This window comes from Lycorma delicatula, chromosome 9 (assembly GCF_047948215.1).
Source record: "Lycorma delicatula isolate Av1 chromosome 9, ASM4794821v1, whole genome shotgun sequence".
NCBI lineage: Eukaryota > Metazoa > Arthropoda > Insecta > Hemiptera > Fulgoridae > Lycorma > Lycorma delicatula.
This window is the reverse complement of record NC_134463.1, coordinates 57798171-57814407: the sequence shown is the minus strand read 5'-3', so window position 1 is coordinate 57814407 and position 16237 is coordinate 57798171. Positions and strand designations below refer to the sequence as shown.

General features: G+C 29.6%; 1 protein-coding gene across 1 annotated transcript; it reads right to left on the bottom strand.

The window, feature by feature from the left end:
• Positions 1-908: 908 nt before the first annotated feature.
• LOC142329823 (prefoldin subunit 5-like) lies at positions 909-15992 on the bottom strand. Its single transcript, XM_075374678.1, has 5 exons — positions 15817-15992; positions 12177-12311; positions 7269-7343; positions 3355-3460; positions 909-1212 (listed from the first exon to the last, which is right to left on the bottom strand). Exons 1-5 carry the CDS (start codon positions 15910-15912, stop codon positions 1142-1144), a joined length of 483 nt encoding a protein of 160 aa, XP_075230793.1. The 5' UTR covers positions 15913-15992; the 3' UTR covers positions 909-1141.
• Between the last annotated feature and the right edge of the window lie 245 nt (positions 15993-16237).

The window sequence follows — 16237 nt, the reverse complement described above, 5'->3', positions numbered from 1 at the left end:
GATAATTTGATAATATTTTTATGTATTATTGGTATGAAAGTGCAACACCAGATGATTTTTTGATTGAACTATATCTAAAAATTTTATAAAATATTAAAAATTATTAAATCTTTGAACAAGCTGTATAAAAAAAATTATTTATACTAATATTTTCAAATCTTCAGGCCACATGTTTTAAAAAAGTTCTGATAAACACTAACAGAAGTTGAATGGCAAAATCGTGTATACTAAAATTATGTTCCTAACATTAGTATGGAGAAACACTCCCCTTACAGAAATTAATATGTACTGAAACAGACTATAAAAAAAATTTTTAAAGTAAAATATTTAACATAATATTGTATTTTAAAAAGAAATGGAATAGACTGACAAAACAACCTACAAAAACTTGCAAAAAGATTGCAGATGAAAACAATTAGCATACAAGAAAAGTAGAAGCTTCTGTACAGAATATGAAGAGACAACCATGTTGATGAATAAATCTAAAACAACTGAACCTTATAATATAATAACCAATTATATCATAAAAAGGAAAATGAAGTTGGTGATGGATACAAGATATCCAAGTTTAATTAATTTGGTGAGAGAATGTGTGAGAGGCTCAAAACTACATAAGAAAACAAAAAATAAATTACTTTTAAACACGTAGTTCCTTCTTTTTATTATATATATATACTACAGTTAAAAAAAAAAACAAGACTACCAATCCATCAAAGTATGTGACAATATCTCTTCCTTTCATCCTAACAAAAAGTTCCAAATCCAAATTAATATAAAAGTTACCAACCATATTGTATTCCATGGACAAGTGTTCAAACTTCTTGAGATAAATTAATAATAATAAAAATTAATATTAATAGATATTTAAGGATAAGTTAAACATAATAATAAAGAGAGAAGGTTACAAATGAAAATCCTTAACATCAATTTTATTATGGTAAATTAAAAATAAAAATAACACAATAATTAATAAAACAAAAAAATTAACAGCACATTTAAAAAATATATTTATTAATAAATACGAATCAGTAAGAAATATAGTAAATTATAACAAAATGAAATCATAATAAAAAAAGACAATAAGTGTGCAAGTATTAATAGTATATTTGATAAATAAATAAAAAATCCATTAATAATAAATTTATTGTGCTTGTACTTGCTTCTGAGCAGCAAGCTGAGCTTGAAGTTTTGTATCCATTACATCTATTACAGCTGCAACAAAAAATTAAATACTACAAAATTCATCACAACATAAAGATAATTATCAAATTAGAATAACAACTTGTTTCTAAAGCAGCAAGATTTCAATAATACAACTGCTATTATATCTACTACAGAGTATAATTAATTAATTAACACCTCAAGGTAGGAAATTATTTGAGATGGGTATTCAACCACTTTGGGAATTACCTACCTAGAACAAAGAACTAAGTGCTTTCTTTATGCTTTTATATTAATATCTACGTAAATGGAAATCATCCACAGAATACAGACATGACTAAAACTTAAACGGAAAATGGTTCAAAGAAAAAAGAACATACAGGTCAGTAATAAAAACAGTTAAACTGTATTAGAAATATGCTTCACAAAGAAAATCAAATTAGCCGAGGCAAAAATCTTAAAAATGAATGGTTGGTGAGAAATTAATAAACAGAATTAAAAAGTAAGTAATGGAAACTATTAAACTGGTTAATTGTCAACAAAACAGATTAAAGAGAGAAAGATGAAAAATATGGACACTTCATAAGAAATAAATTATGCTGTCAAGAACTTATGAAGATGTAGTTTGGGCAAGCAAGAGATAGGCCTAAGAAATGAACAATTATAGTCTTACACCTTCAAATTTGTTCTTATTTGCTTATATTAGCCTCATAATTTTAAAATATAAGGAACCATAAAAAACAAGTATTGCAAAACATATGACTGTCATACGACTTGCATTAATATTATCAACATGATCAATGTTTCATGTTGCTGTGCATAATGCATGCCTACTACATTAAATATCTACTCCAACAGTCCTGAATAAGTAATGTATCCAATCTTAACAACAATTTTAGAATCTTTTCTTTAGAATTTTGCATACTGGATATAAAAACTAACTAATTGGATAGAGATAGTGCTTGCTGTTACCTTATTGCATCACATTTCCACTTCAAAATTTTACCATCACATTTCAATGTGTGTATAAGTGCGTGCACTCCTGCATCACAAAATATAAAGTTGGGAAAATCCTTTGAACTGAAGACTGTTAATTATAATTCTTCCAGTAGTCACATATTACAACTATTCCTGCAAGCTTACAACATTTCAGAACAGGAGTCACTTTTACAACCTCATGTTACAGCTAGCACTAGGAAACATTGTTTATGACCAATCCACCAAACACCCAGCTACCTTTAATAATGTGCTTTTCAATTACATTGCTGCTTTTACTATACTCCTCTTTTCAATAGTTTTCTCTCTCCTTCAACACGAAGGAAAGAGAATGCACATGCATTCTCATGCTATTATAATACAATATATACTATCTAAATAACTGCTCCAATCAAATACCATATAATCTGTTATGTCCAATTCACTAAACAGTAATATTCATGTCAAGCCAGGTCCAACAAAACCAATAGAAAAGTAATTTTAAACATGTTTTGTACTTTGAAATGTACTTTAACATTGAACTAGAAATTTCTTTTTACAACTTCTCTTTTCTAATCTATTATATTAAAAAAAAAAAAATAGTTGTCTTGCTAACATCCAAAGTATTCTCCATAATGCTTAAGATAGAACTGATTGTCTAATTATGACTCTAAAGATAATGCTACCACGGACTATAACTATCTTATCACCTGCTGTCTGGCCTTGCTGTCAGTTTTGACATCTAATTTTGATATTTTCTTTTCAGTTTAGTTAGTAGCATTACACATCTAAGCATGAAAAGATTTGAAGCCAGCCAGGCTTATAATTATTAGGAGGTGGAATGATTTTTGGAAACTGCCTTACAAAAAGGAGTGAATGGTGAATAGGCAATAGACTACAAAAATTGGAAACTGTGAGCAACAGCAATCCCATACAAAAAAAAATTAAAAGTCCATAATATATGTTACTATCACACACACTTAACGACTTCCAACCTTCTTTAGTGAAAACACAAAAATACACTAGATAAAATAAAGTAATAAGAAAATATTCATGCTGCAATGGAAATAATCCCTCCTCAACAAAATTCTTGTAGAATTTAGAATGAATACCTAAAAATAAACTGAATAATTAAAAACAAATTTAAATTTATACAAACAAAAAGTAATATACTCAATAGAATGATATAAAAAAAAACAATATTTAAGATTAAATTACCTTCTCTAATTTTACTTTTCTCCATTCCCACAGCTTGGATTTTTTCCATCTGTTCGGTAACAAAAGTAACTTTCCTTTTGAAATAGTCTTTTGCTCCATCAATATCCTGATGAACAGAAAAAAAATCAATACACACATATATAGTAAAAAATTAAATAAACTAATAATAATAAAAATGATACATTGATATGAGAAAAATATAATATAAACTAGAGTAATCTTTCACCACTACTTATACACTTGGCTTCCAAACTTTCTGAAATAATTTATTTTATAAATTTACAATATACTGCCCCCTCAGAGTAATTTATTTAAGAGCTAACACTTTAACTAATTTCATAAAAAAATTTAAGACATTCCTGAAGCTATTATTAAATACCTCTTTCATTTGTTTCATTCTAATATCACCCTTACCTTTTTTTCTTTTGGAATTTATGAATTGTTTCCTTTTATAAACAAGTGAATATAAGATGTCAACTCAGAAGAGAATGTGCTTTAATGCAACACTATGTAATCTTTAATCAGTATTGATCAGACAATATGATAATGCATTGAAGAAGATAAGATCTAGAACATAAATTGTTTATATATAATTTATTTTATCTTTCTTTCTTGACAATAAAATTACCAGTTTATAAAAATAAGACTTTTTTGTTCTTTGTGGAAAAATTTAATTTTCACAACTACAGAAACAAATCAATAATTTTTTTTTTTTGTCTTCAGTCATTTGACTGGTTTGATGCAGCTCTCCAAGATTCCCTATCTAGTGCTAGTCGTTTCATTTCAGTATACCCTCTACATCCTACATCCCCAACAATTTGTTTTACATACTCCAAACGTGGTCTGCCTACACAATTTTTCCCTTCTACCTGTCCTTCCAATATTAAAGCGACTATTCCAGGATGCCTTAGTATGTGGCCTATAAGTCTGTCTCTTCTTTTAACTATATTTTTCCAAATGCTTCTTTCTTCATCTATTTGCCGCAATACCTCTTCATTTGTCACTTTATCCACCCATCTGATTTTTAACATTCTCCTATAGCACCACATTTCAAAAGCTTCTAATCTTTTCTTCTCAGATACTCCGATTGTCCAAGTTTCACTTCCATATAAAGCGACACTCCAAACATACACTTTCAAAAATCTTTTCCTGACATTTAAATTAATTTTTGATGTAAACAAATTATATTTCTTAATGAAGGCTCGTTTAGCTTGTGCTATTCGGCATTTTATATCGCTCCTGCTTCGTCCATCTTTAGTAATTTTACTTCCCAAATAACAAAATTCTTCTACCTCCATAATCTTTTCTCCTCCTATTTTCACATTCAGCGGTCCATCTTTGTTATTTCTACTACATTTCATTACTTTTGTTTTGTTCTTGTTTATTTTCATGCGATAGTTCTTGCGTAGGACTTCATCTATGCCGTTCATTGTTTCTTCTAAATCCTTTTTACTCTCGGCTAGAATTACTATATCATCAGCAAATCGTAGCATCTTTATCTTTTCACCTTGTACTGTTACTCCGAATCTAAATTGTTCTTTAACATCATTAACTGCTAGTTCCATGTAAAGATTAAAAAGTAACGGAGATAGGGAACATCCTTGTCGGACTCCCTTTCTTATTAGGGCTTCTTTCTTATGTTCTTCAATTGTTATTGTTGCTGTTTGGTTCCTGTACATGTTAGCAATTGTTCTTCTATCTCTGTATGTGAACCCTAATTTTTTTAAAATGCTGAACATTTTATTCCAGTCTACGTTATCGAAAGCCTTTTCTAGGTCTATAAACGCCAAGTATGTTGGTTTGTTTTTCTTTAATCTTCCTTCTACTATTAATCTGAGGCCTAAAATTGCTTCCCTTGTTCCTATACTTTTCCTGAAACCAAATTGGTCTTCTCCTAACACTTCTTCCACTCTCCTCTCAATTCTTCTGTATAAAATTCTAGTTAAGATTTTTGATGCATGACTAGTTAAACTAATTGTTCTGTATTCTTCACATTTATCTGCCCCTGCTTTCTTTGGTATCATAACTATAACACTTTTTTTGAAGTCTGATGGAAATTCCTCATTTTCATAAATATTACACACCAGTTTGTATAATCTATCAATCGCTTCCTCACCTGCACTGCGCAGTAATTCTAGAGGTATTCCGTCTATTCCAGGAGCCTTTCTGCCATTTAAATCTTTTAATACAGTTTTAAAATTAAATTTAATCATAAATGAAACAGTGTACATAAGAATATTTAAGTTTTAACAAATTTATTGATATATATCAGTCTTTCAATAATTAAACAGTGTTAAAGTTATTTAATAAAATAACTGAAACTGCCAGACTTTCAAGTTGGTATTTCTAATATAGGAAATATCAGCTGTTCAAAAAAAATATCCATTATCATAGCCTCTTTTGTTTTAATTTCAAAATGTCGGCTCTGCTTAAAATATGTATTGTGCTGTGATAAGATTTTAAAACAGGCCAAAATTCACTCGCAGATGTTACAACAGTAGGTCAAAATATATATTAATCATTATAAACTGATTGGACAGTTTAAATATAGCAAAACAAGCATCACTGTTTTTTATCACAACAGAAGGCTGGTGGAAGTTTCAACTGATGCTTTGGAAAATGATCTTATTAACAAGGGTAGATACATAAAAAAATTTTAAATTGCTACAATATGTAGTGCAAGTATTGACACTATTCATTCCCTTAACAAAGATAAGTTGAATTAACACAAAACATGTTCAAGGCGAGTTCTAAGATGTTCACTTTAGATAAAAAAAGGTACCCAAATTTACATTAATAAGGAACTAAGTAATGATTTTTTAACGGAAGGTAATACATTTTAAATCACAAAACAACTTGTGTTGAAACTTGGCATTCATCATTTTCAGCAGGAATCCAAACGTTAGACTATGAATATCTGATAGTCATTAAGACTATGATGGAAACATCTGAGTTTACCTACCAGGAAAATAATTCAAAAACCTACATATCAGCAGGTAAAGTGATGCAAACAGTGTTTTTGGACTATCTAGGCCTTTTTTTTTGCAATAACTTGGAAGAACAAGATATAATTATCAATTATCAATGAATAATAGTGTGACATGCTAGAAAATAAAGTGAAAGCCACAATAAGGAGGAAATATCCTGGTTTTCTCTCAAAAGGCATAATTCTTCTGAATGATAATGTTCATTTCTGTACAGTTCAAAAGACAAAGGAAAGCTATAGAATTTTTATATTTCACCAAATTCAATGATAATGAACAAGTAAAGAATGCAATAGAAGAATGGTTCAAATACAAAGGTGAAAACTTCTTTACTACTGGAATAAAGAACGCATACAGAAAAAGAAAACAAGTGCCCAAATGTCACCTAGGATTATGCTGAAAAGTAGTGTTAGTTTCACTATTTTTGAATACATAATAATTTGTATACAGTCATAAATTAGTCTCTTTAATTACTGAACGACCCCATTAGCATATAAGGAAAATACTATGTAACATACACACACATATATATATATATATATTTTTTTTTTTTGTCTTCAGTCATTTGACTAGTTTGATGCAGCTCTCCAAGCTTCCTTATCTACAGTTTTATATATACATTTTATTTATAATAAATGTATTACATGTTTTTAATTTTCCTAGAATTAAAAAAGAAGGAAGAAATTTATGAAAAATTCATATGAATATACACACAAAGTTGGGGTAAAACATTCATGAATAATAATTAAGATTACACCTTGTTATATTAATCCTGTTAAAATGAATGTTTTAAATGAAGGAAAACTATTATAAAAGTATCCTTACTTTCTTTTTTCTCAAACACCAGTAAGATTTCTTTTTTGAGTAGTATGTATATAATATACCATAAACAATAGTATTATATTTTAGTGTATTATTTTATTATATTACCTTTTGTAAATAGTAACCAGTTCCAACATCGATAATAACATTTTCACTGTCTGCTATTGTCCCAGGTACATACATCTTAATTTCTTATTCAAGAAAAATAGAGCTTTTAATTCACTTAACATAATTAAACAAGTACAGAAAACAGAACTAGTAATAATAAATTTAAATTATAATATAAATTTTTTTACAACCTTATCACAAAAAAATACACTTAGAATAAGAATTTTTTTGTAGAAACTATGATAAAAAACAAGACATGACTTCTGAGTAGATATTTTTTTTTAATTACATTACAATAACTGGAAGCCCAATTTTTAGGTGTAATCTCTCATAAATACAATTCACTCATATTTTGTTTATTCAAATAATTACATGAAATCAGTTTGCAAATTGTAATTAGAGTTCAATGATTTTTATTAATATTACTTTTTTTTTATATGCATATATTCAGTCTCATAACAGAATTTTTTTAATATATTTCAGCAATTAGTTTTGTACCATCTCAGATCAATAATTTATAAGACACTTGCCATTAATTGAACTCATGTGCATATATAACATTGGCATTCAAATTTAATTAAAATAATTCATCCTTTACCTGTTTTTGGTAACTTTTCACCCATTTTTTTCTGCTCCTTTAAAAAAAAATTAACATATTAAGTTCAGTCACAATGACATAAGAATATATAATAGGGAAGTGTGTGTGAAAGAACTGGAATGAACAAAAGGTGCCGTAGTGAGGGGAAGCAAACTAAGCAATGGACAGGAGTGTGTGTGTATGTGTGTGTGAAAGTGTTAGTATGAGAACGATTAGAGAAAAACATGTGGGAAAGAAATAGCAATAAATAATGCGTGATATGAATACACTGACACTAAAGATGACACAACAGTCAGTCAGACTGGCGCCACGAGTCGAAAACGAAAACAATAGACCAAAACAATCTATTCTATGACAACCCCTACGGAAGTGCACAATAGATTTACCAAGCCTGTAACAACTACAAGACCCAACCCTAACTTTGAATTTATTGGATTAAAAGCTACTTTACGCAATGGCGTAAACAAAGACAATGGATATTCTTTTCTACATCGCATGGACCATAATTTGGTGATAATGAAATGTAGACTGGGGTTTAAAAACCTGAAGAAAAGGTGTCAGATGAATCGGTGGAATTTAGAGAAGCTTGAGGAAGAGGAAGTAAAGAAGATTTTTGAAGAGGACATCTCAGGAGGTCTGAGTAAAAAAGATAAGGTAGAAAATGTAGAAGAAGAATGGGAGAATGTTAAAAAGGAAATTCTTAAATCAGCAGAAGCAAACGTAGGCGGAATAAAGAGAACTGGTAGAAAACCTTGGGTTTCAGACGATATATTGCAGCTGATGGATGAACGTAGAAAATATAAGAATGCTAGTGATGAAGAAAGTAAAAGGAACTATCGGCAATTAAGAAATGCTATAAAAAGGAAGTGCAAACTGGTGAAAGAAGAGTGGATTAAAGAAAAGTGTTCAGAAGTGGAAAGAGAAATGAACATTGGTAAAATAGACGGAGCATACAAGAAAGTTAAGGAAAATTTTGGGGTACATAAATTAAAATCTATTAATGTGTTAAACAAAGATGGTACACCAATATATAATACGAAAGGTAAAGTCGATAGATGGGTGGAATATATTGAAGAGTTATACGGAGGAAATGAATTAGAAAATGGTGTTATAGAGGAAGAAGAGGAAGTTGAGGAGGATGAAATGGGAGAAACAATACTGAGATCTGAATTTAAGAGAGCATTAAAAGATTTAAATGGCAGAAAGGCTCCTGGAATAGACGGAATACCTGTAGAATTACTGTGCAGTGCAGGTGAGGAAGCGATTGATAGATTATACAAACTGGTGTGTAATATTTATGAAAAAGGAGAATTTCCGTCAGACTTCAAAAAAAGTGTTATAGTAATGGTACCAAAGAAAGCAGGGGCAGATAAATGTGAAGAATACAGAACAATTAGTTTAACTAGTCATGCATCAAAAATCTTAATTAGAATTCTATACAGAAGAATTTAGAGGAGAGTGGAGGAAGTGTTAGGAGAAGACCAATTTGGTTTCAGGAAAAGTATAGGGACAAGGTATAGAACAATTGCTAACATGTACAGGAACCAAAGAGCAACAGTAATAATTGAAGAACATAAGAAAGAAGCCGTAATAAGAAAGGGAGTCTGACAAGGATGTTCCCTATCTCCGTTACTTTTTAATCTTTACATGGAACTTGCAGTTAATGATGTTAAAGAACAATTTAGATTCGGAGTAACAGTAAAAGGTGAAAAAATAAAGATGCTACGATTTGCTGATGATATAGTAATTCTAGCCGAGAGTAAAAAGGATTTAGAAGAAACAATGAACGGCATAGATGAAGTCCTACGCAAGAACTATCGCATGAAAATAAACAAGAACAAAACAAAAGTAATGAAATGTAGTAGAAATGACCACTGAATGTGAAAATAGGAGGAGAAAAGATTATGGAGGTAGAAGAATTTTGTTATTTGGGAAGTAGAATTACTAAAGATGGACGAAGCAGGAGCGATATAAAATGCCGAATTGCACAAGCAAAACGAGCCTTCAGTAAGAAATATAATTTGTTTACATCAAAAATGAATTTAAATGTCAGGAAAAGATTTTTGAAAGTATATGTTTGGAGTGTTGCTTTATATACAAGTGAAACTTGGACAATCGGAGTATCTGAGAAGAAAAGATTAGAAGCTTTTGAAATGTGGTGCTATAGGAGAATGTTAAAAATCAGATGGGTGGATAAAGTGACAAATGAAGAGGTATTGCGACAAATAGATGAAGAAAGAAGCATTTGGAAAATATAGTTAAAAGAAGAGACAGACTTATAGGCCACATACTAAGGCATCCCGGAATAGTTGCTTTAATATTGGAAGGACAGGTAGAAGGGAAAAATTGTGTAGGCAGGCCACGTTTGGAATATGTAAAACAAATTGTTAGGGATGTAGGATGTAGAGGGTATAATGAAATGAAACGACTAGCACTAGATAGGGAATCTTGGAGAGCTGCATCAAACCAGTCAAATGACTGAAGACAAAAAGAAAAAAAAAAAAACATCGCTTGGAAAGAGGGCAGTAGATGGAATTGGCGGGTGCATAGATTGGTGTGGAATGACATAAGGACAAGGGAATTTACTGTGAATTCTGCTGAAGATTTCTTTGAACGTGCTAAATTTGTTGAAAGAGTTCAAGTTGTTTTTGTATCATCAGAAAAAATAACCAAAAGTAGAGAAATGCTGGAAAAGAGGTGGGAAAATGTAAGGCCAATCCCAACTCTTCAGTAAAAGCATGTTTAAAGCATATGTTTAAAGACTCTTGACAGTTTAGTTGCTCGGCAAAATAGTAGCTCAAAATTTGAAAGACGCCAAATTTTCAAAAGCAAGATGGACATCTACACAGATTCAAATACTGAATCTAGAACAAAACTGAATTCTAATAATTCAGATCAAGGAGAATCTAATACATTTTACACATGCAAATTAGAAATCAATGGCTTTGTTCTGCTTAAATTTGCAGGTATGAGATCAAAAAAATACTTTGTTGGCCAAATTGTAGGAAAAGAAACTATGAAAAGAAACTAAAAAAAAAAAAAACTATTTCTTACGGAAGAAAAGAGATTCTTGTATTTTCTTCTTTCCACAACAAAAGGACAACAGTCTTGTGTCTGCAAGTGATATTGTTATGAAGCTACCTGAACCATCATTCAGGGCTTCAGGGGTGGTACATTAAGGGCTGCTTCCACCATAACAGCCTGTATGGATCTGTCACAGTGTAATGTAGATTGATGTTTCTGTAGTTTTAAACTAGATCTATGTTATATTTCACAAAATTAAATATAACTACACCTATTTAGCAGTTTTTATTCATTTAATGAAGCATATTAATAAATAACTCTCAGCAACTCCTGAAAATAACAAACATTGTTGTTAAAATTGGACAGTGTCACACCCGTGACAAAAATATGTCATACCCATGACAGAAAAGAACCTCTTTTATTTAAAAACCTCTCGTATTTATTTTGGACAGTTAGTTAGTATTCTTTCCATGGAACATGATCACTGTAGAATGATTTTTCACATTATTACTAGTTAACAGATTAAAATCCATTAAATTCACAGATTTTTACAACAGTAAGAATGCAAATGGTGTGAGCTGTCCAGTTTTTGTCACACCCATGACAAAACAGTATACTTAGGATATCAGGACAATTTAAAAGGAATAACTTTAAAAAAATTAAGTGAATATATTTATACTATTGACTTCTCATGTTCTTCAAATTTCTGAAAGTTAAGTATTGTTATTTAATTCTAGAAAGAGCAAATCCTTGTGAAAATATCACACCCATGACAATGGATTCACCCTAAAGTGCTCCTGTGGCCAGGTAACTCTCTAGACTTAAACCAAATTGAAAATCTTTGGGCAAGTCAAAAATCACTTCTCAAAAATGAATTATACAACAAAAATTGACCTCATTAAAGCAATATCAGTATAGTTTCATGATGAAAAGAAAAAGTGTACTACACTTGTTGAATCAATGCCATATCGTGAATGTGAAGCCTCGAACAAATATATTCATAAAATTAATAGAAAAAACTAATAAATGAATTTAAATCAATAACTCACCAAAAGAAATCATTACGAATAAAGGAGATATTAAAAACTAGATATTCACAAATTGTACAGTTATGATCTTTTTTCTAAAAAAAAATTACTTTTTATTAAATAACATACTGTTCAAACAATTTACACACTACTGTACCTGTTTTTAACTGTGAATAAGTATAAAGAATCATTGACCTATCTTGCTGCAAAGACTATACCTTAATTAACTCAAATAAAACTATGAACAACAAAGGATACAGATCCTGTTAATGGTACCATAACATCAGATCCTTTTGATTCTGGAGTGACTTTTTCCAAAACTTCTTTAGAGTCCTGAAGTTTATTTTGGGCCATTTTTAAAGATTGAAGTGAATCTTGAAAGAAATTAAGCTCCTAAAAAAAAAAAATAAAAAACTATTATAACATAAGTTCCAGTAAAGATCATCAAACAAGACAAAATTAAATTTACCACAATTAATCTTCTATAGATTAACAAACAGGTTGGTATTCACTATTTAGTCTCCTAAATAAGTAGTCTTATGAAACAAAGACTATTTTTATATAACAATTACAAAACAGGCTGTTAGTCAGGAATTATTGAAACCAAAGCCCATGGAATATATTCAAATAGAAAAATACAGAATTACAAAAATAGGCAATATCTTCGGAACAAATATATTTAAAATAAGAAGTCGAACTAAATTTGGTTATATTTTTGTTTTTAATAGTGGTATATCATCATACAATTTAGTCTACATCATCTAAACTAAAACTTTTTTATGATCAATCAAAACATTCTTCTAATATTTAAAAAAATAAGTATTTAACATAACTTCTAGGCTGAATAAACTACTTCATCTTAAAAACACATTTAGTAAAAAAAAAAGCCTAGAAGTTATGTTAAAACTTCTAGGCTTACAAGTTTTAACATAATTCAGATACAATATTCCCAATTTATATTTAAAAATACCAAATTGGCTAAAAGGGTTGCCAAAAATATAATACTTACAATGCTTGTTGAACATTTGAGGGAATTATTTAATATTTGGTTTCTTATTTGCAACAGCAGGTGTATAAGGATGTGAGGTGATAACTAACATGATCTATAATCTAATCAGTAAAGTTAATGTAATATATTGAGTTTGTATTTCGCACCAAAATGCCACACCTGCTAGATACCAATAAATAAGTATGTGCATATGTATAGCATTTATTATTATGATTGTCAATTGGATTATGTCAATGTTTTGATATACACACATACTTCAGCACTTTGTACAACATATTATTATTAAAAGCAATTATTTAAGATATTAACACATATCACACACATATTAAATTAGTATTTATTGAATTCTACAGTCAATAAATTACATATTGAGGATGAGGCAGCAAAATTGATATTTTCGAACTACATTGCAGTTGAAACTACTGGTAGTAAACAGTCTTCGTGAGGTTAGTTTTTCAAAAGAAATAAGCAAGTTTATCCAAGAAAGGTAAGAAATTTTTTGTTAAAGATTATAAAAATATAATGAAACCTAAATGGCAAGCAGCTAAAATTGTTTTGATGAGAGAACTTTCTTGTGCAAACCAGACTTTGAATGTTTTATGTAAATGTCACATGGATAAAATCTGAAAATCTGATTCTAAATTTGAAGTTTCATCTTTGGAAAATATCTCTAAAAATGATGTGCCAACTTCACTGCTAATTCATACTGTTATTGAAAACACACTAAACTAAAAAAAATCATTCTGAAATCTACGTCATATTCTATTTCAGAGGTGAACAATTCAAAAATTGAATTATCACAAATGTTTCTACTACAGAACAACAATCAGAAATGAAGAAATCTTGTGTTGAAAATGAAATATTTTAAACATTTACTTTACTCTTTTCAAAAAGCCCTTTTTGATGTAAACTAAGAATGCTACAGTTCATGGAAAAAGTGATGAAAATGGCTGTTTTTACTTGTTGGCAAGTTAGAAAATAGTCTTTTACTCAAGAAAAATTTTTTTAAATATAAAGAAATATTATTTGGCCACTGCAAGATGGGTAGTTATCATACACCAAACATCATCAAAATTAAAAATAGGGATGCAATAAAACTTTTGAAAATCCTTTTCCTGTTTAGCCTCTGGTAATTAACATTCAGATAATACTTCAGAGAATGAATGAGGATGATATGTATGACTGTAAAAGAAGTGTAGTCTTGTACAGTCTCAGTCCAACCATTCCTGAGATGTGTGGTTAATTGAAACCCAATCACCAAAGAACAATGGTATCCATGATCTAGTATTCAAATCCGTGAAAAAATAACTGACTTTATTAGGACTTGAACACTGGAACTCTCAACTTTCAAATCAGCTGATTTGGGAAGACACGTTCACCACTAGACCAACCCAGATGGCATCATTTATCACTTCACACCCTTTGCCATCACAGGTATTTCTCTCATGATACAATGCAAAAATTGCCATTCTACATCAAGTCCAAAATCTGTTTTGTGATAGCTGACATTTAAAAAATTATTTTTATATATTAGCCCGATCAGAGAAATAGATTGTTTTATAGTAGGATGGTGTTCTTTAATGTAATTTGTTAACTGAAGTTGAAGTGCACGGACTCATGTGGTATTATGTTCTAGATCAGAGGTTGGCAATCATTTGGTCAGTAAGGGCACAAAATAAATTCAAAAGTTATTGGGGGCCCCACACTATTATTACACAAAATTCAGATACATTTGGGTTTAAAATCAATAAAACAAAATTGTTTTTCACAGTCAACATTAAAACAATAAATTCTTTTTCTTTTTACAATTATTCATGATGGGTTATTTATAATTCTGTTTAATCAGTATGATATGTATTTGATAGTGTAAAACGCGATTATCTTGGGTGATATGGTTACTAATACAACATAAATAATACAATATAATCAAGAACAATAACCCTCAAAATACATAGCACTCTGAATATGGTAACAAACTACCAAATTTATCAGAAGCAAGAAGAGTTAGGCTCTTTTGCATTCAACAACTGACAAGACTTGTTTTTAATTTTGTTTTTAAATTTTAAAATTTTCCTTGTGATTTTGCAATTAAATGATGAATATTTAGAATTTCAAGTTACAATTCCTTAACCCTACTTATCCCAGACGTCGAAATCAAGTATTTTTTGCTTGAATTCACAATTTTTTTTAAACTAGAAATACCACATAGAGTGGAATACACCAAAATAAAATCTAAAAAAGCAAAAAACATATTAAAGGAATAGAACAAATAGCGTATGGCCGGCCTATTCTTCAATTGCACAATAAATTTTTTGTAACCAACTTAACTAATACAAACTACTACAGTCCTACCTAAAAAGAGCTACTGTAGGAACGAAACAAGACCCCCAAAAAAAGTAATTTGGGCAACCTATAGCACCAAGTGCAAACTGTATATCGTTTTTCTAACTGTTTTTTTTTTTCAGAATAATTAGCTCACAGTTAACAGAAAATCATAACATCAAACCAATAATCAAATATCACAACTTCTATTCCTTTAATAAGAATAATCAAATGTTCAGTAAACAAATGTGTTCAAGTTGGCTATTTTCTGGTTAATATTTATTACATGTCAGTTGCTAACACAGTTACTAAAGAAATTGTTCTTTTAATTTTGATTTTTTTTTTTTGCCTATAAAGTGAAAGAGAAAAATAGCTCTCGCAAAGTAGGAGGGAGGGAAAATCAAAAATAAACCGTTTAGTTTTACGAAAACACGAACAAAACACACAATTTAGAAAACTGAGGATAGAAGATTTAAAGATATGTCAAAAAATGAATAATTATTCATCTTGTAATAAAATATTTATAACACAAATAAATAATAAAACTTTTTATCATATATTATCTACCTGATCAAGCTGTTGTTTCAATTGATTTAACTGCTGAATATTTAATTTTGATAAGTCTATTTGTTGCATTTCTGGTTTCCCCTCGCTGGAAGCCATTCTCGTAGTAACAAAACTAAATAAATCGAACAGCAGGCGGCTGGTTGATACAGCTATATAAAGTAAGGTTAGAAAAACTAGATCACAGAAAAAACATGAGTCTTCGCCAAAGAGATGTTTTTTATCTAACACTTTTTTTTTGACGTGATGAAAAATATTGGGGAACAAAGCCAGAGGAAAAGTAATTTTATCATTACATTAATTCGATTTTCCCCTTGAAATGATGACACTTTCATTTTGGAAACTAATTAAGCCCTTTATATTAAAAATACAACATATATAGAGATTCACAATTAAGTTAAATCATTGGTTAAAACTTCTTTTT

What these genes read in the sequence shown, in the direction of transcription:
- LOC142329823 (XM_075374678.1), bottom strand. Translation starts at nt 15,912, where the DNA reads ATGGCTTCCAGCGAGGGGAAACCAGAAATGCAACAAATAGACTTATCA. An exon ending in TGAAACAACAGCTTGATCAG is followed by an intron (nt 12,312 to 15,816) that starts GTAGATAATATA and finishes TTTTTTTTTTAG; the next exon opens with GAGCTTAATTTCTTTCAAGA. An exon ending in CTGGTTACTATTTACAAAAG is followed by an intron (nt 3,461 to 7,268) that starts GTAATATAATAA and finishes TCTGTTCATCAG; the next exon opens with GATATTGATGGAGCAAAAGA.